This window comes from Eumetopias jubatus, unplaced genomic scaffold, assembly GCF_037043125.1.
Source record: "Eumetopias jubatus isolate StellerSeaLion01/CBP00866 unplaced genomic scaffold, mEumJub1_p1.0 scaffold_6, whole genome shotgun sequence".
Classification (NCBI taxonomy): domain Eukaryota; kingdom Metazoa; phylum Chordata; class Mammalia; order Carnivora; family Otariidae; genus Eumetopias; species Eumetopias jubatus.
In genome coordinates, this window is record NW_028274812.1 from 115,417,045 (window position 1) to 115,440,993 (window position 23,949).

Genomic DNA, 23,949 nt, shown 5'->3' on the forward strand with positions numbered 1-23,949 from the left:
CACTGAGCAGGGAGCACAACATGGGGCTGGATCCCAGGACCCGGGATCATGACCCGAGCCGAAGGCAGACACTTAACCGACTGAGCCACCCAGGTGCCCCTTCATCGTTTTTTTTTTAAGTTCCCCAGGTGATGCTAATGTGTACAGCCCAGGAGGAGAACCATACTGGTGACCAACAGTCCTGGGTTATCTGGGACTTTCCAGGTATTAGCACTGTAAGTCCTACACGCCAAGAACCCCTCAGCCCTGGGCAAACAGGGATGCTTGGTCACCCCCTCCCCCAAGGAACAGACCCACGTTTTCTGAATCCCAGATCAAGACACACAGTCTGGGCGCCAATGACTGGAAATCGGTTGCTTGCTTGTTTTTTTCTATTCATTTATTTTATTTTATTTTTTTAAGTAATCTCTACACCCAGTGCTCAAACTTATGACCCGGAGATCAAGAGTTGCACGCTCTACAGACTGAGCTGGCCAAGTGCCCCTGGAAATCGGTTATTTGAAAGCTCAGCTTAGGGTGGTGGATCACAGAGGCCGCAGGGTCAGCCCGGGCCAGGAGCCAGGCTCTGAAGGGGAGAGGGGCCGGCTGGGGGTCAGTCAGACAGGTCTTCATCACTGGGTCCCCTGGGGCTCCAGCCACTGGCCGCCCGCTCCATGGCCTTCACCCAGCGGTCCCTCAGCTCCTCGGTTTCGGCCTTGAAGGTGTAAAGCTGGCCTGACTGTTGCAGCTGGAAGACCCGGGGGTCTGCCTGGGTCCCTGCAGTCACCTGGTAGCCCAGCAGGGGGACGGACGTGTGAGCCCGCATGTCCTGGGAGCGGGGGGAGAGAGCCATGGGCCACTGTCTTTCTGGTCAGCCCCACCGCCTAGGACAGCCAGTGTGAAGGTAACAGCCACAACACAACTCCCCAAACACCCATGAAGCAGGGTGGACTGGTGGGAAGTCTTCAGGGAGGAGGAGGACTGGCTGCCCGCTGGGCAAAGCTGTTGTGACCCGGAGTCTGGGCCAGCTCTGAAAGCCACTAACCCTCTGATTGGAGGGAACCGCGTCCTCACTGGGTCTGTTTCCTCCTCTGGCATATGGGGCCAACAATACTCCCCATGCCCATACATACCGCAAGAAGGCCAAGGTTTGGGAGGTAGGGGTGGCATTACCTGAGGGGCAGCATAGACGTAGAGGACCAGGGGGTCATCCCGGGGGATCACACACCAGCCCCGGGGGCTGCTCTTCCCCCACTTGTCCCCAACCAGCTGCAGGAAGCTGCACATGAGGCTCTGCTCGGACCCTGTCGCGGACACTTTCTGAGGACCAGAGAAAGAGAGAGACTGTTGGGGAACGGAGCACCCACTGTGTGACAGACACTGGACGGGGGGGCTTGACAATCGCTATTTCTAATCCTTGCAGCCTCCCCTATGGGGAGGGGTCATTTGGCTCCCCGAGCCTCAGAGAGTTCCCATCAGGGGCTTGTGGTCGGTGGCGGAGCTGTGGTCAAGCCCCAGCCAGCCCGAGCTTGGGGCAGGTGCTGGGGGTGCTTATCACCTGGGAGTGGCCCCAGGGAACAGAGCTGGGGCCTGAGAAGGGAGCGGCCTATGTGGTCTAGTGGGCAGGGAAGGCATGAGCAGGGAATGGGGATGACTGGGAAGCGGGCAGAGGTCCGCAGAAGGGCACTGCCTTGAAACCTGGGAGCTGCGTTCAGCTGCAACGTGCAGGGGTCTTCCCCCACCTCCCTGGGACCGTGGGCAGAGAGAAGGATGGGGCATGTGGCCGCGGCTGACTCACTGCTCAGCCCCGGGGACAGGGCCAGCACGTGGTGGGTGCCCGCACACATTTGCTGGGGGGGGTGCCCTCGGCCCTCACCTCCAGGATGCCCCGTCTCTTGTCTTCCTTGTCCTCGGGGAGCACGCTTCCAGTGAGGAAGGTGTAGCAGTGGAAGCAGACGCGGCTGGGCCTGTTGTCATTGTACTGGAGCTCAGCCCGGTATTCAGAGCACCTGGCGCACACCACCTGGGGGAGGACGGGCAGGAGGGGCTTGGGGCCTCAGGTGAGGCAGGGGAGGGCCGCATTGGTGCCTTGGCCCTGGGAGGTGGGGGCATGAGAGCACCCAGGGACAGGAGGAAGACAAAGCAAACTTCAGGAGAGGAATGGACGCAGACACAGGTGGTGCCCGTGCCGGCAGAGGCCCAGCCTGGAGGCCATGGCTTTGGGGGAGAGCTCAGACTGCACTCCCCCCAGCTGGGGGCTCAAGAGCTGCCCCCCCCCGTAGGTGCCCCTCGATTCCCCTTTTATGAGGGTGGCTATTAATCCCAGGGGCTTCCCTGCACACACCCCTGCATCTAATTCACTTCTCCAAGCTCTCTCTCCCCTCTGCCATCTCCCCTGATCGTCCCAGACTCCCCACCAGGTGGGCAGCGCTGGCTCGTTCATCCTCACCCGACAGCAAGGGGGCAGTGACCTGCCGAGGGCCACTCCACTCACAGGCAGCAGCCAGCCCTCCCCGAACAGGACAGGTATTTAAAGTTCCACGGTTTAGCTTTAAGATTCATGCAAATTTTGCATTCCACTCAGTGCTAGAGTCAAGCGTGTTCTAATATAAAACTGAAGGGCTGGTTGTTTTTGCCAGGAAGGCCTGTCATGTGCATTCGGTGGAATGCCTCCCCGCCCCCCCAACCCCCGCGAGGGTGGAGAAAGCCCCCAGGCAGGCCAACGTGGATCTTGCTGCCGAGGCCAGGAGAAAGAGGCATGGCAAGACTCGGAGGAGAGAAGCACGAGGGCTGCAGGATAGAACTTCCAGGGAGACCGGGGTGTCACCGAGAGCCCCGGATGTAGGGTTGGAAACAAGGGGCCAGACACAGAGACCAGGGGGCTCATCTGGGTGCCCAGCACAGCACATGGCCTGGGAGGGACCCACGGGAGAAGGCCTGGCCTGCCCCACCCTCACCAGGATTCCCGTCTGGCAGGTGGGGAGACAGAAACTGGGCACCCAAACCACTGAAAAGATGACTCACAGAGCACAAAGGTATGCGCAGGCATGAGAAACCCCGAAATTGGGCCAGGGATCGCTCATAGAGCCCCACACAGGGGGCTTCAACTACCTTGGGAATATTTTATTTTGTTGAGATTTACATTTATTTTTTTATATTGCTGGTGTATTTATTTTCTCCTCCACCAGCTCTTTAGTTTGAAAAATTTCAAACCTACGGACAAGTTGGAAGAATAATACAATGATACCGGCCCCACCAAACTCACTGATTGTTAACATTTTTGCCACATTTGCTTTATCTCTCTCTACATATACATATATGTATTTTTTTCTGAATCATCTGAGTATAAATTACAGTCGTCATGACACCTCACCCTCAAATAAATTGCTGGTGTCTCCTAAGAACAAGGGCATTTTCTTGCCTGTTCATTATGTCATGATCACACTTGGGAAATTTAACATCGATATAGGATTACTGCTTGTGATCAAATTTTCCCCAAATTTCCCAATAAGAGCCTCTGTGGCTGGTTTTGTTTTTCCCATCCATGATTCATTCGATCAAGGATCATACATTTCATTTAGTTGTCAGAATGTTATATTTCTTCCCTGTACCTTGAAGGTAGGTACATGGATATTGTTATTCTTTGTGCCTCTTTGTATTTCTTAACTATTTTAAATAATTTTTTAGGAACTACTTATCAAATTGCAAATGTGAATTGACTCAACCCTTATTTACAGACATGAATCACCAAGAACAGTAGCTAATCCCCAGAACCTTTCTATTTGGCTCTGATAGAACTCATCGCTTCCGTCTGAACACAGGTGTGTTCCCAGTCCTTGAAATTTACTCTATGCCCCAACTGCCATGTAATACATTTTGGGGACACCTCCCTGACCAGCCCCAACCTGCCTGGCTGGTCTCCTGTCTCCTGGAGGTCATTAAAGACTGAGGTCGTAAAGGGCTTCTCTGTTTGCTGAGTAAACGGAGGGAGTTGTCAGGTCAACAGAGAACAGTTCAAGTACAGCAGGTGCTTAAAAAGCCAAGCAAGATCTGCCTCTCATAACCGGGCCTGAGCTGGAAGGAGGAGGGGACAGGTTCCTTCCTCAATCAGCTGGTGCTGCTCCTCTGAGTGAGCCCCGCCTGAACTGTTGAGGAAGGGAAGGAGGAGCTCACTACCACCCTGGAGGCAGGTATTATAATCCCCACTGCCCAGGTGAGGAAACCGAGGCACAGCTAGCCACAGCACTGAGCAGGGGCTGGAGGGCCGAGGACTTCCCCGGAGAGGAGGGGCCCGTTAGCCAAGGTCGCTCAAGAAGACAGGAGGACAGGCTTGGGGCTGGTGGGGTGGTGGGTGCCAGGCCTGAGGGGCGCTGAGAGGTGGGCACGCCCCACCTAGAGTGGGAGACTGTCTCCTAGTGCTGGGTCTGGGGCTCTCAGGAAACGGTGGTAAGAGCAGATGAACGCGTAGGGCCAGCTTTGGGGAGTGTCTCGAGGACCTTGTCTAACGCCTGCAAGCCTCATTTCCCCACGTGCAGAACGGGGATCACAGAAGCCCTTGCGTCACAGGGGGCCACCCTGAGGTCCACACAAGGCCCCCCACGTACCTGGGCCAGAGTCAGCACCCAGCGCCTCTCGGTGGCATGGGTTCAAGCCAGCAGAGTTGGCGGGGAGGCCTGAGTGGCCAGGAGCCGGGAAGGTGGAGGCAGAGGGGGGGGCAGGTGAGGCAGAGGAGGGACAGGTGAGGCAGTGGGGGACAGGTGAGGCAGAAGGGGGACAGGTGAGGCAGAAGGGGACAGGTGAGGCAGAGGAGGGACAGGTGAGGCAGAGGGGAGACAGGTGAGGCGGGGGGGCAGGTGAGGCAGAAGGGGGACAGGTGAGGCAGAAGGGGACAGGTGAGGCAGAAGGGGGACAGGTGAGGCAGAAGGGGGACAGGTGAGGCAGAGGATGGATAGATGAGGCAGAAGGGGGACAGGTGAGGCAGAAGGGGACAGGTGAGGCAGAAGGGGGACAGGTGAGGCAGAAGGGGGACAGGTGAGGCAGAGGATGGATAGATGAGGCAGAAGGGGGACAGGTGAGGCAGAGGAGGGACAGGTGAGGCAGAAGGGGGACAGGTGAGGCAGAAGGGGGACAGGTGAGGCAGAAGGGGGACAGGTGAGGCAGAAGGGGGACAGGTAATCAGGTGCTGCCGGGACTACTCACGTAACCGCAGGCTCGGCAGTGGTGGCGGCGGCGCGTCAGGGCATTGAAGGGCTCCTGGCAGCGCATGCACATGGTCACCATCTTGTCCCGGACCCACTGCGGTGCCCGGAGGCCCAGCTCCTCGGACTGCAGCTGTCAGGCAGTAGGGTGGGCGTTTCAGGACCCCCTTCTGGCCACGCCCCAAGGCCCTGGGGCCCTCTGTCCACCACTGGTGGCAGGGGTCACGTGTGCTGTGCATTCCAGGGGCTCCCATACGAACTCACAAAGACTATAACGGTGGGTCAGGTACTATGTGAGGAAGCTGAGCCCAGAGAGGTCGAGGGACTCAGCAAAGACACCCAGCAAGCCAGAGTTCGGAGCTCAGAGTGGAAATCGAGTCCCAGACACTCTCCCTCTCCCACCCCACCCGCCTCCCACCTTCCCTTGGTCTTAACATTTCTTGGGCACTTTCAACCCAAACCTGCCCGCCCCACAGCCCAAGCCACCTAGACGGGAAATCCTTCCTAGGGAGGGCTGCATATAGAGGCCACCAAAGGACATTTTTGCTAATGGGAGAACCTTTGGCACTGAACCTCTTATGTGGGGGTGGGTGGGCTTTCTCGGGTCCCTTTAAGTCAGTTCTGGAGGGTGACATTTCCCTGCCCTCCAGGCTAGGCTGGGCAGAGCAAAGAGAGGGCATAAGCTTGTGTGAGGCTGGTGGCTCAGCGAGGGATGTAAAGTCTTCATTTACTTCCTGCTCCTGGGTGTCTCCCTCAGGGCCCTGGACCGCAGCCTTGAAGGTTTCATTCCGCTTCTCGATTTGGTCAATGGCCGCTTGGCAGGACTAAGGGGGCACAGGAAGTGGTTAGGGGGAGGCAGGGAAGGTTCGCTCATCTGTCCATCCACTCACACTGTCAACAGACATTGCTGGAAGCCTACTGGGCGCCAGTTGCTGGATTCTAAACACACTGTGGCTGACTCAGGGGAGGAGAAATTGTTAGCCCCAGACTACAGATGTGAAAACTGAGGCTCAGGGACATTAAGTGACCTGCCCAAGGCCACCCAGCAAGGCAGTGAAAGGTCTCATTCCAAACTACCACAGAGCGACTCCTGAGTAAGCACAGGGAGCAGCTGGGCACGCATGCACACGCACACACACCCCTCCCTCCCCCTCAGCCTGGGTGGGTAGGCTGGGTTCAGAACCCCAGGGGCCCTGGAATGTTCTGATACCTGTATCCAGGAAATCATTTCCTCCTGGGACCTGCTCGGAAAGTGAACACAGGTGTTGAGGAGAGCAGCTGCTCCCAGTTTTCCCGCCCTGGCCCGGGCCCCAGCTCCATGCCTACCGGGCTTGCAGCTCCAGAGTGCGCTGCTTCCCCGACACCAGGAAGGAGTGGGGGAACTCTGCATCAGTCAGCTCCCGCACCTGCTTGGGAACCAGAGGGAGATGACTCGATCAGACTTGTCACACCCTGCCCCACTCCAGGCACCGTGGGGTGGATGGAGGTGGATCATGCCCAGGGAACAATTCGAATTTGAGGGACAGGAACCAGGACCTTCTCCACGGCCTCCCAAAATCTGCAGGGCCAGGCAAATGCACCTGCAACTATGTTGCACTCTGAGGAAACAGGACGTCAAGGCTCCTGGAATTTTAGCAGCAGCTAAGTCGACTCCGTGTGAGGTCAGAGTGACAGTTCCCGACAAAGGATTCACCAAAAATGGAAATTGGGTCATAAATTGGGCTTGGGGACGCAGCTTTTTCAAGAGCAGACCTACGGCCTAGAATAAGACCCTCTATCTCATACAGTGAAGGAAGAAATTGGTTGCCCAATCCAGAGATCCGACAGACCCCCCACTTTCCCATCTTTCACTGTCTTCCTCCCAGAACCCTACAAGTCCACGGCCATCGTGAAGGCTGCCACTGAGAGAACCCTGACTATGTGCCGGCCACTGAGCTCAGGGCTCTCCATACATACACGTTCGCATTTAACTGGTACAACTGCGGATCCCAGCGATCAACCCTAAACGCTTAGCCGCTAAGCCTCCCGAGGGCAGTGGCAGCCAGTGGCGATCTTGCAGAGGCCTCTAGGCTATCTGCCAGTTTACAAGAAATATGGGGGACCGTGGGATGTGTTGAGTGACACCTCAGGGGTGCAGTCAGCAAAACACAGACTGTGAGAAATGCTCCCGGAGAATGAACTGATTTCTTCAATTACTACATGAGAAGAAAGAGGAAGGAGGGGATGTGTAACGATTAGAAGGGATGTCAGAAACACATCCCAAGTGATGCAAACACATCAGCTGTGAGAAGACATTTATGAGTCAAGGAAAACCAAAGGATCTTAATATCATTAAATAGTATTAATTTGCTAGATGTGATAATGGTACTGTTGTCACCTTTTATGGCAAAAAAAAGAGTTCTCATCTCTTTCAGACACATACTGAAGTATTTATAGGTGAAATGATTATGGGTCTGACATTTGCTCTTAAATAATCCCGCGGAAAGAGGATTAGGAGGGGGATGCTGGGGAAACAACACTGGCTTTGAGTTGACAATTGCTGAAACCAAGTGATGAGCGTACAGGGGTTCACTGTGCTACTTTCTCAGCTTAAAACTGTCCATAAGAAAAAGTTAAAGAAGGGGCGCCTGGGTGGCTCAGTTGGTTGGGCGACTGCCTTCGGCTCGGGTCATGGTCCTGGAGTCCCGGGATCGAGTCCCGCGTCGGGCTCCCTGCTCGGCGGGGAGTCTGCTTCTCCCTCTGACCCTCCCCCCTCTCATGTGCTCTCTCTCATTCTCTCTCTCTCAAATAAATAAATAAGTAAATAAATAAAAAAGAAAAAGTTAAAGAAAATCTTCACAGTGATCTTGGGAGAGAGATGTTACCACTCATTTAGGAGATGCGGAGATGGAGGCTCAGAGAGGGCAAGAGACCTGCCTGAGCTCACACAGCAGCTAAAGGACAGAATGAGGATTCAAATTCAGGGTTTTGGCCCCCAAGGGGAAGGGGGAAGAACATCTATTTCCACCCCACCCCCAGAGTCCCGTAAGCACAGACCTGTCCCAGACAGTGTGAAGGGTCACAAAGGGAAACTAAGACGTAGACAAGAGCCCTGGTGTGGGGAACTTTGTTGTTCTACCTGCCACCTGAGCCCCTCTGCTGGATCCCTGCCATGTGGTGACCAGGCCTTCGCACACCCTCAGGGCGGCCCACTGTGTCCCAGGGAAACTGAGTCTGGGTATGTCCTTCCTCACGTTAGGCCTGCTCTATCCTTTGGGCCCACAGAATCGGTCTATTCCCTCTAGAAGGGGCCTAATGTGATTTGCACTTGAACCCCATGACAATGGGGAGGCTTTGAGGGTTGATAAATGGAGAAGCTCATGTGGAAAGAGGTGTTTGGGAAAGCCACACCAACGGCTGTGTGCAAGGGACGAAGAGGGGCTGGATCTGGGGAAAATGGGCCTGCCTGCACCTGGGAAGAGAGAAGGTTTCTCCCTGGAGGATGATATCGGGGAATCTGGCAAGACTCCATGACTAATTGGTGAGGGAGAGGGGAGAGGGAAAGAAAGGAGACATCTAAGGTTTGGGGCCCAGAGGTAAAAAGAAATATGATGCTTTTAAGTAGAAAAAGGGGAACCAGAGGGGCTGGAACCACCTCTGCAGAGGGGCAGGATGAAAGCTTCTAGAGGACATTCCCAGCATCTCCTGTGCCCAGTCTCGACCACTCCCCAGGTTTGGGCCGGTTCAGGCCCCTGCTAACCCATACAGTGCCTTTGTGCTAATTAGAAAAAGACACCTCTTCTTCAAAACACTTTACTGACATCTGTTGGCAAACTGCATGATATTCAGATTTTGTTGGAACAAGACGCTTGACTGCCATCTGCCGGACAATGAGAATTGTAAATAAACAATCCACGATGTTGGCTGTGGATGTGTGCTCATCTTAGGGGAGTGTGCTTGTGCAGTGCCCAACCTACACCGTTGTACATGGAGACTCTAGGTACGGATGTGCCTGCACCCCTTCCTTCTTCCCAGGCTGGCCTTGTGCAGGATGGTATAACGTTAGGACCAACTTGGACCTGAGGGAGAATCTGCTGCTGAGAACGAGGCCTCCCTGCTATCCAGAAAGGAGGAGGCCAGGGGGTCATAGGCCAGTGGGAACTGTCATGGGGGTCAAAGGCCAGACCTGCCTTCAGACCGCAGATTCGGAAGATGGTTCCTGCCTGGCCTCTGCCATCCAGGAGAAGGTGCCGTGCAGCCACTGGAGAATCCGACACTCCGTGCAGGAAATGTGTTCACTGGGATTGGCAGGCGCCAAGGACCCGGCATGCACTCATGCTCTTGGTCCTGTCTCTGTGTATTTTCTCTTTAGGACTCTGTTTTGGGGCGCCTGGGTGGCTCAGTCGTTAAGCGTCTGCCTTTGGCTCAGGTCATGATCCCAGGGTCCTGGGATCGAGCCCCACATCGGGCTCCCTGCTCGGCGGGAAGCCTGCTTCTCCCTCTCCCACTCCGCCCTGCTTGTGTTCCCTCTCTCGCTGTGTCTCTCTCTGTCAAATAAATAAATAAATAAAATCTTTAAAAAAAAAAAGACTCTGTTTTGGCCTCTCTATTTCTTGGCTTTTCTGTCAATCTCTGCCTCTCTTTTTCTATGCCTGGGTCTCTGCCAGCCCTAAGACAGGGTTGCCTGTCTCCATTTCTGTCTGTCTGTTACTCTCCATAAACCTGCCTTTCTCAATCTCACTCACCAAGGCTCACGGACACACAAGCCTGCACACACCCTGGCCTCTGGGACATTCTGACCACTCAGGAAGGGAAACAGGATGCCCTGGGGTGAGGGGCTGCATTCGTAAAAGACCTCAGTCAGGGGCGCCTGGGTGGCTCAGTCGGTTAAGCGTCAGCCTTTGGCTCAGGTCATGATCCCAGGGTCCTGGGATCGAGCTCCACATCAGGCTCCCTGCTCTGCAGGTAGCCTGCTTCTCCCTCTCCCTCTGCCTGCAGCTCCTCCTGCTTGTGGGCCCTCTCTCTCTGTCACATAAATAAATAAATTTTAACAACAACAAAAGACCTCCGTCAGCTCAGGCATGGGGAGGAGGCTGGAATCCCCACAGGGAGCCCAGTTCCCCCCACTGGACTTCATCATGCTCAGGCTTCACCCCATTTCCAGGCCCTTAATTGGACCCCAAATGCCAGGCAAGCCCAGTCAGGAGCAAGGGCATGGTCCTCTCTGCTGAGGGCTCTCAGAGGCCCAGGGGTTCTCCAGAGGACAGAGGGTCCTGGCTCAACTCCTACCTGCACCTCCCTCCTGGGGCAGATCCTGGGAGAGGGAAGGGAGGGCGTGACAGGCATATGGGATGGGGGAAATGGAAGCATACCAAGATAGGCCAGACTTGACCTCTGCTTCTCCCAGCCCCAGCCCTCAGGACACACTGCGGCTCAGGAGTGATCCGAGAGTTGTCAAGAAAGATCCCCTCTCCCTGACTTACTCCATGATGCAATTCTGCATAAGCTTTGCCCTCTGAGTTGAAGTCTTTTTTTTTTTTAAGATTTTACTTATTTATTTGAGAGAGAGAATGAGAGAGAGAGAGAGAGAGAGCACATGAGAGGGGGGAGGGTCAGAGGGAGGAGCAGACTCCCTGCTGAGCAGGGAGCCTGATGCGGGACTCGATCCCAGGACTCCAGGATCATGACCTGAGCCAAAGGCAGTCGCTTAACCAACTGAGCCACCCAGGCACCCTCTGAGTTGAAGTCTTAATAGGAGACAGTCCAGTATGGTGATTAGGGACTCTAGACTCTGTTTTACCTGGTTTGATTGCTCAAACCAGGATTTGCTGTGCGACCCGCAAGCAAATTATAACCTTTCTGGGCCTTGGTTTCCTTTCAAAAGACTTTTAGGGGAACCCTCTTACACTGTTGGTGGGAATGCAAACTGGTGCAGCCACTCTGGAAAACAGTATGAAGGTTCCTCAAAAGGTTAACAATTGATGGGGCGCCTGGGTGGCTCAGTCTGGTTAAGCGTCTGCCTTCAGCTCAGGTCATGATCCCAGGGTCCCGGGATTGAGTCCCACATCGGGCTCCCTGCTCAGCGGGGAGTCTGCTTCTCCCTCTCATATTCCCTCTGCTTGTGTTCCCTCTCTCGCTGTGTCTCTCTCTGTCAAATAAATAAATAAAAATCTTAAAAAAAAAGTTAACAATTGAGCTACCTTACGACCCAGTAATTGCACTACTAGGTATTTATCCCAAAGATACAAACATAGTGGTCCAAAGGGGCACCTGCACCCCAATGTTTATAGCAGCAATGTCCACAATAGCCAAACTATCGAAAGAGCCCAGATGTCCATTGGCAGATGAATGGATAAAGAAGATGTGGTATATATATACAATGGAATATTACTCAGGCATTGAAAAGAATGAAATCTTACCATTTGCAACGATGTGGCTGGAACTAGAGGGTATAATGCTAAGCGAAATAAGTCAGTCAGAGAAAGATAATTATCATATGATTTCACTCATGTGTAGAATTTAAGAAACAAAACGGATGAACATAGGGGAGGGGAAGGAAAAATAAAATAAGATGAAAACAGAGGAGGAGACAAGCCATAAGAGACTCTTAATCATAGGAAACAAACCGAGCGTTGCTAGAGGGGAGGGGGGTTGGGAGGATGGGGTGGCTGGGTGATGGGCATTAAGGAGGGCACGTGATGTAATGAGTTCTGGGTGTTATATGCAAATGATGAATCACTAAATGCTACCCCTGAAACTAATTTAAAAAAGACTTATTTTTTTTAGAGCAGTTTTAGGTTCATAGCAAAATGGAGAGGAAGATACAGAGATTTCCCATATACCCCCCCCACCCCCACACACGCAGAACCTCCCCATTATCAACATCCCCCGCCAGAGGGGGACATGTGTTAGAACTGATGAACCTACATGGACACGTCATGATCACCAGAGTCCACAGTTTCCATTAGGGTTCACTCTTGGTGTTGTACATTCTGTGGGTTTGGCCAAATGTGTGATGACAGGTATCACTAGAGTGTTGCACGAAATAGTTTCACTGCTCTTAAAATCCTCCGTGCTTCACCTATGTGTCCGTCCCTCCCTGCTAAGCCCTGGAAACCGCTGAGCTTTTTACGGTCTCCACAGTTTTGCCTTTTCCAGAGTGTCAGATAGCTGGAACCATACTGTGTGTAGCCTTTTCAAATTGGTTTCTTTCACTTAGCAAAATGCACTGAAGCTTCCTGTCTGCCTTTCCATGGCTTGAGAGCTCATTTCTTTTTATCACTGAATAATAGTCCGTTGTCTAGATGTGCCACGGTTTATTTCCTTATTTTTTTTTAAATGGGACTAACTACAGATATCCTCACACACAGGCATGTACCTAGTTATTCATTTGTAGTTATTCACTGAAAACGATCTAGTCGTCCCTCAGTAGCGGGTGGGCTGAATGAATTACAGTACTTTGCACACACGGGGATGCTCCGCAGCTCCCTGCAGAAGGGTGAGGGGGCTCCTAGTGTACTGACGCGCACTGATCACTAGAGTTAGCACTTTGTGAAAAAAAGCAGAGTGCAGAACAGTGTTTATGGAAAACGGTTTCACTGTTTACGTGGAACATAAGTAAGGAAGCAATAATAAAGATATTATTAGTTGGTGTCTGTAAAGACTGCCCCCAGAAGGCCTCTGAAGAAGCAAAGTCTGTCTCCAGGAGGGAGCCTGGGGGATAGATTGGGGAGGAGACTTCTCATTGTATACACTTTTTATATTTGATTTGGGGATGTGTATCATCTATGTTTTTAAGTAACAAAACTGTTGTTTTTAAAAGAAAAAAAAACCCAAAATGCAAAGGAAAATTACAGCCCGTCCACTATAGGGAAATATGAGAGTCTGATGGGGTGATGCAGGGCCTGATACACGGGGGCCAGGCAGTCAGTGGGCACTCTTATGCTGTCCCCACTCATTTGTAGCCATCTCTGGCTGGCGACACACAGGGTCCTGCAGCAGAGCTGACAGCGTAGCCCCTTACTACTCCAAGTGTGCCCTGGGAGCTGGTTAGCAATGCAGAGTCTCAGGCCCTGCCCCAGACCCACTGATTCAGGACCTGCATTTTAACAAGACTCCCAGGGGCCTCATGCACTTATTAAAGTTGTCAAAGCACTGGGGTAGTGGAGAGGAAAAGCAGAGAGAGGCCAGGCCAGGGTGGGCGCTGCCCCAAAGAGTGGGCCAGGCCTGTGGGTGCCCACATGGGAGAGCTCCAATCCCAAAGGTTTCCACCTCCATGTTGGCCCAGGATCTGCCAGATTTAGGTTCCTGGATTGAGAACCCAGCACGGACCCTCCTTCTATTCCCCATACTCAAGCCCACCCTTGGGATGAAGCCTGACAGTGGGTGGGGTGCCTCTCACCTTCATTCCGGCCACGTCGATGCGGGTCCTCACCTGGAATTGGGCGCCCACCTGGATGACCTTGGGTATACAGTAGAGCAGCATATTGTTGAACTGCCGGAGGACACAGAACAGTGAGTGGGGGTGTAGTGTTGGGGCAAGAAAGATGCGGGGGGCAGGGCTTCCCTGCGAATAGGGGGAGCACCCCCGCATCTCCCTCTCCTCTCGCCACGTTCCGGGCCAGCTCACCGGAGTCACAGGTGTGATGAGGAAGGGGTTGCCTATCTAGCCTCCAATCCAACGAGGATGGTCACTGAAGGGTCGCCTCGTCTGTGGGCATTAGACTTACAGGGCCTTTCTCAACGGGGGCTCAGGGCCGCAGGGGCTTATGGGACATTGCAGCTCCCTCCCCTAGACCTCCAGGCAGGACCAGTTTCCAGATTTCCAGGAGACCCCCTGGCTTCTCTAGTGCAAATCTGGGTAGTTCTTCTTAGCAGCTAACCTGATTCTCTCCTGCTTTGCACTCCCTACAGCACAGTTTAATACTCAAAGTTTGGAGCCAAACAGACTGGGTTCTAATTCTGACTCTGTTGCTTCCTAGGGCCTATCTGAGAAACCCCTCGGTTGGAAATCCCTGAGGCCTAGAGGCAGCATGTGACTTGTCTAAAGTCGCTTAGGTGCCAAAGCAGAGAAGGGCAGAGAAGCAGGCTCTTCCCTGTTTCTCCTGCAGTGCCAGGTAGACACCAGGCAGGCAGGACCTGGGGCAGAGTGGTCCCTGGACTGCCCTCTCCAGTGCAAGGGGGCCCACTTAGCATCCCCGTACCAAGAAAAGGTAGCGCTCCATGGGGTCGCTGCGGCGAAAGGAGATTTTGAGGACCGGGCCTTCACGGAGCAGGGTGTTGGAGGGGTCCACTATGTCGTCCTCGAGACCCAGGCGCTGGTACACGTCCCACAGGTCCTGCAGCCGCTCCTGGGGCAGGGAGTGCACCCTCAGCCAAGGCCAGGCAGGACCCACCTGCCTGCTGCTCCCACCCTGAGGGCCGGCGGCTCACCATCTCTGTGACGGCTGCATTGGAGTGCTGAGCGGCTGAGAAGATCATGTCGAGCGCTTCTGAAGGGAGGCGTAGGGCCAGAATTAACTCCTGAAAATGTGGGACTGGGGGCTGAGGCAGGAAGTCCTTGAGGCCTAACAAAGTGGCCTCAGGGCCTGCTATGAGTGACCGTAGGAGCAACCTGGCCCGGCACATGAGATGACTGGATGATGGGGGCCATTTCCCACCCAGAGTGGAGAAACTGGAAGCCCTGAAAGACAGGGCTTAGGCATTGGGCTTCTGTGACCATCTCATTGCTTCCCAAACCAAGCCAGACCCAGAGGGTGCTGTGGAAAGAGCACAGGCTTTGGCATAATACAGGCATGGCTTCAAATCCCAGCTCTGCCCCTTTCTGGCTGTGTGACCTTGGGCAAGTCACTTGATCTCTCTGGGCCTTAGTGTCTATAAAAAATGGCTAATAGTATAGATGATGTCTATGAAGTGTCAGCAATCGATGTTGATAGCTGATAGTTATTCCGACCATTTTAGCAGGTGCTCAATCAATAAAGGGGAGTAGCTCAGGCCTCCCCAGCCACGTGCATTCCCGGGGGCTGTCCTCACTCTGAGCATCAGCCCGGTCTGGGGCCTGGGCTGGCAGCTTCTGGACGTACTCCTTGAGCAGTAGCTCATAGCGTGGGATTCTCTGCACAGGTTCCAGCATGTGGTGTTGCAGAGTCAGGCTGCCGGAGGCCTCGCTGCTCTTGGGGAGGGATGGGAGGAGGAAGAGCGTGGGGTGAGAGTGGGGAAGGGCGTGTTGGGCTGCCAAGAGGGTTGGGGGAATGGGCGGGGCAGGCTGGCGCGGGAGCCCGTGCAAGCAGCTGAGCCGGAGGTGCCCCAAATCCCTCGGGGAAACCGAGCCAGTGCACACTGGGGGTGGCGGTACGGGCTCGGCCCCGGCCCTCACTCAGCCTCACCTGAATGCGGGTGATCACCTCCTGGAAGGGTGTGGACTTCTCAGTCCAGGTGGCCAGCAGCTCAACCGCTCGCTCAAAGTTCTTGACATACTCACTGTACATCTTCAGGAATGGAGCCAGTTTCTGGATCACGTCACCGATGCGGGGGGTTGCGGTCCTGCAAGAAGGCCACCCAGGTACTGCCTTCAGCCTGAGGACCTCCTCTCTTGACTTGACAGGGTCAGGTTAGGCCAGGCTTTCTAAACCCCCCCACCAAACAGTCCTTCTGCTGCCCTTTTGGGTGCAGGCGTGGGGGCATGTCATCCTCACCCACCGTGTGTGGTCCAACCCCCTCAGACTCTGAGCGCCTGAGGGCAGATGCTGTTCTCTTCCACCCAAAGACCCAGCATAGTGGGCCCACAACACATTGTAACCACTTGAGGCTTCTGACATAATGGCAGCAGAGACCACAAGCCAAGAACTGTCCAAGACACACGGCAGGTCTGATCCCACTTAATTCTCACAGCTCTGTGGGGGGTGGTCATCGGCCCATCTTAGAGATGAGGGAACAGCCTCAGAGGGGTAAGAACATATCCAGGGTCATACTGTGGTAGGGCCGGAAGGTCAGGCCAGGGGCTGTGACAGCAGAGCGATGAGGGGCCCCACGATCACTGAAGCTGGCCTGCCTGAGTGTGATTCCCAACTGTTCCACTTACTCTAGCTGTGTGTTCTTGGACAAGTCACCTAACCTCTCTGTACCTCCATTTTCCCATCGGGAAAAAATGGGAATGATGGTAGGCATAGGGTCATCTTTAAAAACAACAACAACAAAACCCAGGGGTGCCTAGGTGATGCAGGTGGTTAAGCATCCGACTCTTGGTTTTGGCTCAGGTCATGATCTCAGGGTCATGGGATCAAGCCCTTTGTCCGGCTCTGAGCTCAGAGCGGAGTCTGCTTCAGATTCTCTCTGCCTCACCCTCCTGCTCACTCTCTCTCTCAAACAAATAAATAAAATATTTTTTAAAAAATCTTTAAAATAAAAAAATAAAAATAACAAAAACAAACCAATATTTTATTGTGAAAAACTTTAAGCCATGGTAAAGGAAAAAGAATATAATAATGAAACCCTAGGGGCGCCTGGGTGGCTCAGTCGGTTAAGCGTCTGCCTTTGGCTTGGGTCATGATCCCAGAGTCCTGGGATCGAGCCCCGCATCGGGCTCCCTGCTCCGCGGGAAGCCTCCTTCTCCCTCTCCCACTCCCCCTGCTTGTGTTCCCTCTCTCGCTGTGTCTCTCTTTGTGAAATAAATAAATAAATAAATCTTTATAAGAAAATGATAATGAAACCCTATATATCCAACACTGGATTTAACAATTACAGACATTTCTCTTTGGTTGAAGAAATTTATTTTATTTTATTTTTTTAAAGATTTTTATTTATTTGACAGAGCTTAGCTTAAGTTCTCTTTGTTAAGTTGTTCTAGCTAACTCATTATGCAAAAGGTAGAAGGGGAGACACAGTGAGAGAGGAAACACAAGCAGAGGGAGCGGCAGACAGAGGGAGAAGCAGGCTCCCCGACGAGCAGCGAGCCTGATGCGGAGCTCGATCCCAGGACCCTGGGACCATCACCTGAGCTGAAGGCAGATGCTTAACGACTGAGCCACCCAGGCGCCCAGTTGAAGGATTTTAAAGGACACCTCAGTCCTCACAGCATTTCTTTAGCAAAATACATAAAGCAAGTAATTCCAGCACCGAATGCTTCAATGGTCATGTCTGAAAATGAAGAGTTTCTTGCATCATCACATAGCAGGTGGGTTTGAAGATTCAGTGAGTTCATAGGTGTGAAGCCCAAGGCCAGGAATGTAGGAAGCCCTCAGTTAGCACTGGCTCCGAAGTCCCTCAGCCTAGTGGGGACTTGACCCCTCCCCTCCCCCAGGACACACACACACAGCCCCTCAGCACTCATGTGTCCAAGCCCCTTACTGTGAGGACAGGCTGAGCCCAGAGGAGGAGACCGTCATGGCCACACAGCAAGGGTAGGGGACCGACCAGGCCGATCCCTGTGCCCCGGGGGGCAGCACCCTGACCCGGCCGGGGCTGCGGTGCTCGGGGGTTTGTGCAGGACCTCTCACCAGCTGTCCAGACGCTGCTGCAGCTCCGGGAGGAAGAACTGTGCGTGGAACTGGTAGATGGAGGAGATGTTGGAGAAGATGAGCCTGACCACATCCTCGGGGAAGGCCTTGCTGCCTCGGGCCTCCCTCAGCAGCTCCTGGAAGAACACCTGCAGCCGCCACGGCCGGTCACTAGGCCCGTGGCAGAGAGGAGCCACCCGCACACCCGCCCAGGGGGAGACAGGCACAGCCTTGGGGCTTTTGGGGCCACTCCGCAGTCTACCAGATGTTTTCGCTTTCTCAGTCTCCCATCATCCTCGAAACAGCCTCAGGAAGAGATAGAAAGGGGTGTATTCTGGCCACTTCACAGATGGGCAAACAAAGGCCTAGAGGCTCAGGGACTTGGCCAGGGGCTGGCAGCTGGTGAATGTCAGAAATGGGCCCATCTTGCCCATTTCCAAGGTCTTGGACTTCACCAAGCTAAAGATCCTGTACCAGATGCACGAATATTTAACCCTCTGGCTTGGGGCTTTCTTAAGAACGTGTGAAGGGGTAATAACGGTGAAGATGTCGGGCATGCGGGTGAGAGATGAGGATGCTGTGTGGGGCCGGAAGGCCATGTGTACTCTGCTATACTCGAGGCCAGCCCAAGCACCGGGGCTGGAATGGCAAGTGGCATGAATGCCCTAAATCCTGATTTCTGCCCCAACTCCAACCAATGGGGGTAAAGGACTGAAGCTTCCTCGGATCACATCCCAGGTCCTAACTCTCAGCACCGGTGAGGTATACAGAAGGGACAACAGAGGTGGGGTGAGGAGACCTGGGTGCTGGGGCTCGGGGCAGGATAGGGTGGTGTTCTGACCACTTACCTGGTCTAGTAGATGCAGGCGTGCCACATAGGCCTTCTCTGTCTCCAGGAGCTCCTGGACGATCTTCTTTTCCTCAGGCTCCTGCAGGTGGGTCAAGAGGGAGAAGGAGAAGGAGAGAAACAGCTTTGGTCTCCTCTGATGGGGACCCCGGGTGAGTCTCCAAAGATGTCCCAGTGAATCCTCACCACCTGGCGCTCATGCCCTCCCACAATGCATCTGGGCTGGTGCTGGGATCGCTTTAAGAAAGAATGGGGCAGGAGTGAGGTTGTGCCAGTTCTGGGCCTAAGGCCTAAGAGGCCTGGAAACTTCTAGGAAGCTTATGGTGTCTTGGGAGCCATGAACCACCACATCTGGAGGTCTGGCTGCCCTGATGGAGAGGCCACGTTGAGAGGAGAGGCCCAAAGACCTCACTCATAGAGAGAAAGCCAAGGGCCCAGCTGTGCCAGCACCCCAGCTGAACCCAGCTTCTACTGTCCCTGCCCAGGCACCAGGCTTGAGAATTGAGATATCTTGGGCACTCCAGCCCCAGCCACCATCTGACTGCAGTCATGGGAGAGACCCTATTATGGGCTGAATTGTGCCCCCCTCCCCAAATCCATACGTTGAAGCCCTAAACCCCCAATATGACTGTATTTGGAGATAGGGCTTTTGAGGTGATAATTACCGTTAAATGAAGTCATAAGCGTGAAGTCCTAATCCAATAGGACTGGTGTCCTTAGAAGAGGAGGGACAGACACCAGGAGAGTATGTTCATGAGGACACAGTTAGAAGACAGCCATCGATAAGCCAGGACGAGAGGCTTCACCAGAAACCGACCCTGTCAGCACCTTGATCTTGGACTTCCAGTCTCCAGAATTGGAAGGAAATCTATTTCCGGTAAGTCACCCAGTCTGTGGTATTTTGTCATGGCAGCCCCAAGCTGACTACCAAAAGCCCCAAGTGAGACCAATAGAAGAACCATCCTGGAGCATTCCAGTCAACCCATAGAATTGTGAGAAATAATAAATTGTATTCAGCCACCACATTTTGGAATGCTTTGTTATGCAGTGACTGGTAACCAGAACTTACTACTATGATCACCATCCCCATTTTATAAATGAGGGAACAGGCACAAAGATGTTAAAGTACTTTGCCCGAGGTCACAGTTAGGAAGCAGAAGAGTTGGGGCACGATCCCTGGCAATCTGGCTCTAGAGTATGCGGGATCATGCTGCCTAGCCCTTAAACTCCACAGACGACCAAACCGACACCCAGACCAGGGAGGTGGCCTGTCCAGAATCAGTCTAAGGGCAGGATTAGCACTAATATTCCTGGATTTGCATTAATCACCCCCTCGAAGGAGGATTATTTGCCTCTTCGGTGGGTAAACTGAGGACACACCTGGGAAGAGTACCAGGTTCACAAAATGGAGACCATTCCAAACTGTGTGGCCTTGGACAAATTCTTAAAGCTGAGTTTTAATGTCCTTGCCTAAAAGACTCCCACAGTGAGGGGGACCGAAATCATGCCAACAGTGAGGTGCATTGTAGGCATTTAATCTAAGGCCATTAAGAGGGGAGAATCTAGCTTTCAACTGATCTCTGGTGACACAAGACCCCTGCTTTGGGAAGTGCTGGCTTTGGCTGGGAAAGAATTTGCTGGGAGGAGGTCAGTGAAGGGGTCCCCCCAGCTCCCCACTTCCGCTCTAGCCCTCAGGCACCTGTGTCCCTGGCCCAGGGTGGGTCCCAGGCTGGCAAGATTTCCTCCAGGGCCCACTGGACAGCTTGTTCTTCAGGGAGCTCAGGTACCTCCTGCTGACCATCCTGGGCTCGGACCCCTCGAGGGTCTCCCCAAGGTTGGGCTCCTTCCACGGCTCTGCAGGTGGGGGAGGACTGCACCCAGGGTGGCAATGTTCAATCTCCGGCTTGCAGACTCTGGATGCTGCTCCTGGAGTCCTGAGGTGAACAAAACAGATCTGAGGGTTTCCTGGCTATAAAATAGGAAGAAGGATAGCAATTCCCTGGTGGGGATCGAGGGGTGATTAATGCAAATCACAGATATGAAGTGGCCCCGGAGTGCCTGGCGCTCAGGAGGAATTTGCTAAGTAAAACATCCACTTCCTTCCCCATCATCTTCTTGGAGGGAACTCCAGTCTTCAAAATGAGTCAGCATGGACTTGTTTTGTTTTCTGTGGAACTACATACTTCCCTCTTTAAAAATGCAATGAGGAACCCCTCCTCTGCATACAGTGCTTTCTAAGTGGCCCCAGATCACCCTCACCTGTATGCCTCACATCTGGTTTTGGTCTCTGCAGCAGGAAAGGCCCTAAAATCTTAGTAACTTATATATGGAGAGAAGGTGGGAGCCATGGAACACTCTACAGGGAGGGCAGAGTTGCTAAAGCTGGGGCCTTTCAATGGGAACTGTGCCCTCTCTATACCTCTAGTGGGGGGAAAAACCAGTCTGGAAGCAGTTTCCTTGTTCCTCCAGGAATGGGCCTTTGAAGTGTAACTTTGTGTGTGTTTATTCTACCTACAGGGTCTACAGGCTAGGTAAATTCTTTAGATAAAAGAGGCCACCCTCACTGAATATATCCCACAATTTGGGCTGTGCCCATTCCTTTTGGTATGGAAAGGCTTGCAATGAGACAGACAGGCTGGTTGGTGGAGGACACAGACAGGTACAAAGTCTCCAAAACTCTGAGAAAGGTTTTCATTACTCTGGTTTTGCAGCTAAGAAAACTGAGGTACAGAGAGCCTAAGTAACCTGTAGCTAGGGGGTGGCAAATGTGGGATTCAGATCAGGCATGCTGGCTCCTGAGCCTTTGCCCTAAACTGCCCCTCCCCATTTGAGTCAAGGAAAAACAGGTCCAGAAGGTCAACATATCCGCCCCAAGTCACACAACTGGTTGGCGGTAGAGAGAGGATTGGAAGCCAGTCCCCAGTGGCTCCTCATGGGCTCTTCCACCCCTGTGTGGCACCCCAGTGCCTGGTTCCTCAGCCCGCGGAAATAGCTGGGCCTCAGGCTTTCTGTTCTACATTTGGTTTCAGCTTCTGCATTTCCCTCCAAGTGCCCCAGGCCAGCTTCTGTTTCCTTTTCACTCCTCAGTTTCAGATCAGCTAAGGTTCTAGGAGACCTCACAAGAAAGCCAAAGCCAAGGCTGCTGGCATGGGGCCTCTCACATGGTAAGGGGTGGCTCTCACCCTGCGGACAAGGCCTCCTCTGACCCCATTCTTGTCTGTGGGCTGCCTCCTCCGGCCCGGTGTTGCCTGGGCACAGCACACATGCCGAGGGTCTCCACCAGGCAGGCCTGGCCTGTTGAGTGGGGTGGTGTTCTCTCCCCACACCCCAAGAGGCGGGTGGTGGGTCAGGATGGCGGTGCCTTGAGCTGTCCTCGGTGCTGAACTAGAACGTGCCTGGCAAAGAACCCTGGGAGAGGTGGGGTAAGGTCACCAGCTCAAGAAGCTGAGCTGCCCTTCTAGGCCCACATCTATGCCACATCCACCATGAAGCCCACAGAAGTCTTTGTCTGCTCTGAGGGCCCTCAGCACAGGATCTGGACTCCTCTCAGGATATCTATTGTCTGTGACCTGGCATCACAGTAATTCCATGAGCTTCACGTTCAAAGAGAGAAATCCTCCCGGCAGGGATCATTCTTACAGCTCCTGTGTCCACTACGGTTCCTGGGTGATGCTGTGCTGTGCCACCCACACCCCGTTCAGGACTGAGGCTCTCTTCCCCCAGATGCTGGTGGTATGGTGGCTGACAGCTGCAGACCGGGTCCCTCTCTGGGAGTTTTCCTCCCTGGAAGACAGCTGCCTCATCCCAGGTCAAGTCCATATCCAATGACTAGTCCATGTGGACTTGCTTTTGCCTCAGTTAGAATAACCTGAGGGACATCTCAGCTTCAGAGCTCCTTGGGACAGGATGGGGCTTCTGCTGCAAGTACGCACAGTTCAACTTCTCCCAGTGCTGCATCCCGCACCTGACAGGTGTCATTCCCAAAACTATCCCCAGTAAATCTACTGAAGCAAATTTCTACTTTAGAGTCTATTTCCAGACAGTTCCTAACACAGTCCTGGGTTTAAGAAATGCCTGCAGAGGGACGCCTGGGTGGCTCAGTTGGTTAAGTGTCTTCCTTCGGCTCAGGTCATGATCCCAGGATCCTGGGATCGAGTCCTGCATCGGGCTCTCTACTCAGTGGGGAGCCTGCTTCTCCCTCTGCCTGCAGCTCCCCCTGCTTGTGCTCTCTCTCTCCCTCTCTCTGACAAATAAATAAATAAAATCTTCAAAAAAAGAAAAAAAGAAAGAAATGCCTGCAGAGTAGATTAATGTCACACAGACACAGACAGACAGACAGATAGATACACACACACACACACACACACACACACACACACGCACACACACACACACCACCCCTGCCGGGGCCACCAATGACCACCATACATCTGGCCCAGTTTTTTTCCCTTCAGATGGAAGCCCCTACCCACGAACCTAAAGCCTTCTAAGCCTCCCTGCCTCTCTGTACACCCACTGTCTCATCAAGAGATGGGAATAGAAATAGATCTACCCTCAGGAGGCTGTTAAATAATTAAATGAAAAAAGTCACACAAGTCGCTTAGAACAGTGCCCCAAAGGTAGGCTGCTGATACATCCGGGTTTGCCTGATAGTCTCAGCTTTTCCTATGGCCCCCTCCCCTCTGCCAAAAAAATTTAATGGCATCCACTTCCAGTTTTAACTGTGCCCTGATTTGAATGATAAATGATATGGCTGTCCTACTTATAAAGAGTGCGTGCTCAGTAAGTATTACTATTATTTTTGAGGGAGAGGCAATGGGTGGAGTCCTGCAGCCCAAACGCTGTGTTGGGCCCACCCACGCTCACTCATAACTACACATGTTTGGATGCTCCCCAACATATCAGTGCACACACCCTCCCCGCTGCCCAGCTCCTGGGGCCTGACCACACTCCTCTATGCTGCAAGGAACCCAGGCCCTGCCCAGACAGGAGGAGGTGTCCAGGATGGGCCCAGAGAGAGAACTGCTCAGTGTGAGGGCCCAAGGTAGCTGGGGCACTGATCCTCAGCCTGGAGACTGGGAGGGTCTGTGCTCCAGGGCCTGGCGGTGGGCAGAGGGGGGCCCCGGCCAGGCAGAGGAGCTACAGGAGGCCACCAGTTGGCCCTGGCGACCCTTGCCACCCCCACCACCCCATACCTGCTGTTCTCAAACACAGTCACCAGATTGGACAGAGATGCCAGCTTCTTACTTTCTCCCTCCATTCTTCAGGCCTCCACGGTGGTCCCCAGCCACCCCTGAAGCAGGGAGGGAGACCTCCAATCAGCACCCTCAGCCACCCCCACCTGGGGTCACAGAGGGGCTAAGGCATCCTGGAACGTGCTCTGGTCTTTCCAGAGGGCTCAGTAGGTCTGCTCCCGGCTTCAGAGGAAGGAAGGAGGAAGTGGTCCCAGAGC

At 53.7% G+C, this 23,949-nt stretch overlaps 1 protein-coding gene across 3 annotated transcripts; it reads right to left on the minus strand.

Moving 5' to 3' along the window:
* Nucleotides 1-357: 357 nt before the first annotated feature.
* On the minus strand, nucleotides 358-23,949 carry FGD2 (FYVE, RhoGEF and PH domain containing 2). Of its 3 annotated transcripts, none has more exons than XM_028120523.2 (16): nucleotides 23,745-23,949; nucleotides 20,197-20,431; nucleotides 18,499-18,579; nucleotides 17,651-17,799; nucleotides 15,542-15,698; nucleotides 15,189-15,327; nucleotides 14,589-14,647; nucleotides 14,360-14,506; nucleotides 13,558-13,650; nucleotides 6,504-6,583; nucleotides 6,388-6,418; nucleotides 5,909-6,001; nucleotides 5,179-5,310; nucleotides 1,856-2,002; nucleotides 1,153-1,299; nucleotides 358-808 (listed from the first exon to the last, which is right to left on the minus strand). In XM_028120523.2, exons 2-16 carry the CDS (start codon nucleotides 20,296-20,298, stop codon nucleotides 593-595), a joined length of 1,773 nt encoding a protein of 590 aa, XP_027976324.2. In that variant the 5' UTR covers nucleotides 20,299-20,431; nucleotides 23,745-23,949; the 3' UTR covers nucleotides 358-592. The 3 variants fall into 3 exon arrangements, with proteins under 3 accessions (XP_027976324.2, XP_027976323.2, XP_027976322.2); XM_028120522.2 differs by having other exon boundaries at nucleotides 358-766; nucleotides 23,693-23,949; XM_028120521.2 differs by having other exon boundaries at nucleotides 23,693-23,949.

Bases quoted from the DNA above. Each gene is read 5' to 3' on its own strand.
- FGD2 (XM_028120521.2), bottom strand. From the start codon at position 23,757: ATGGAGGGAGAAAGTAAGAAGCTGGCATCTCTGTCCAATCTGGTGACT. The intron at 14,648-15,188 runs GTGAGGACAGCC...GCCTCCCTTCAG, and splicing joins AGACCGGGCTGATGCTCAGA to AAGCGCTCGACATGATCTTC. The intron at 6,002-6,387 runs GTATCAGAACAT...GTGCCCCCTTAG, and splicing joins AAATGATTTCCTGGATACAG to TCCTGCCAAGCGGCCATTGA.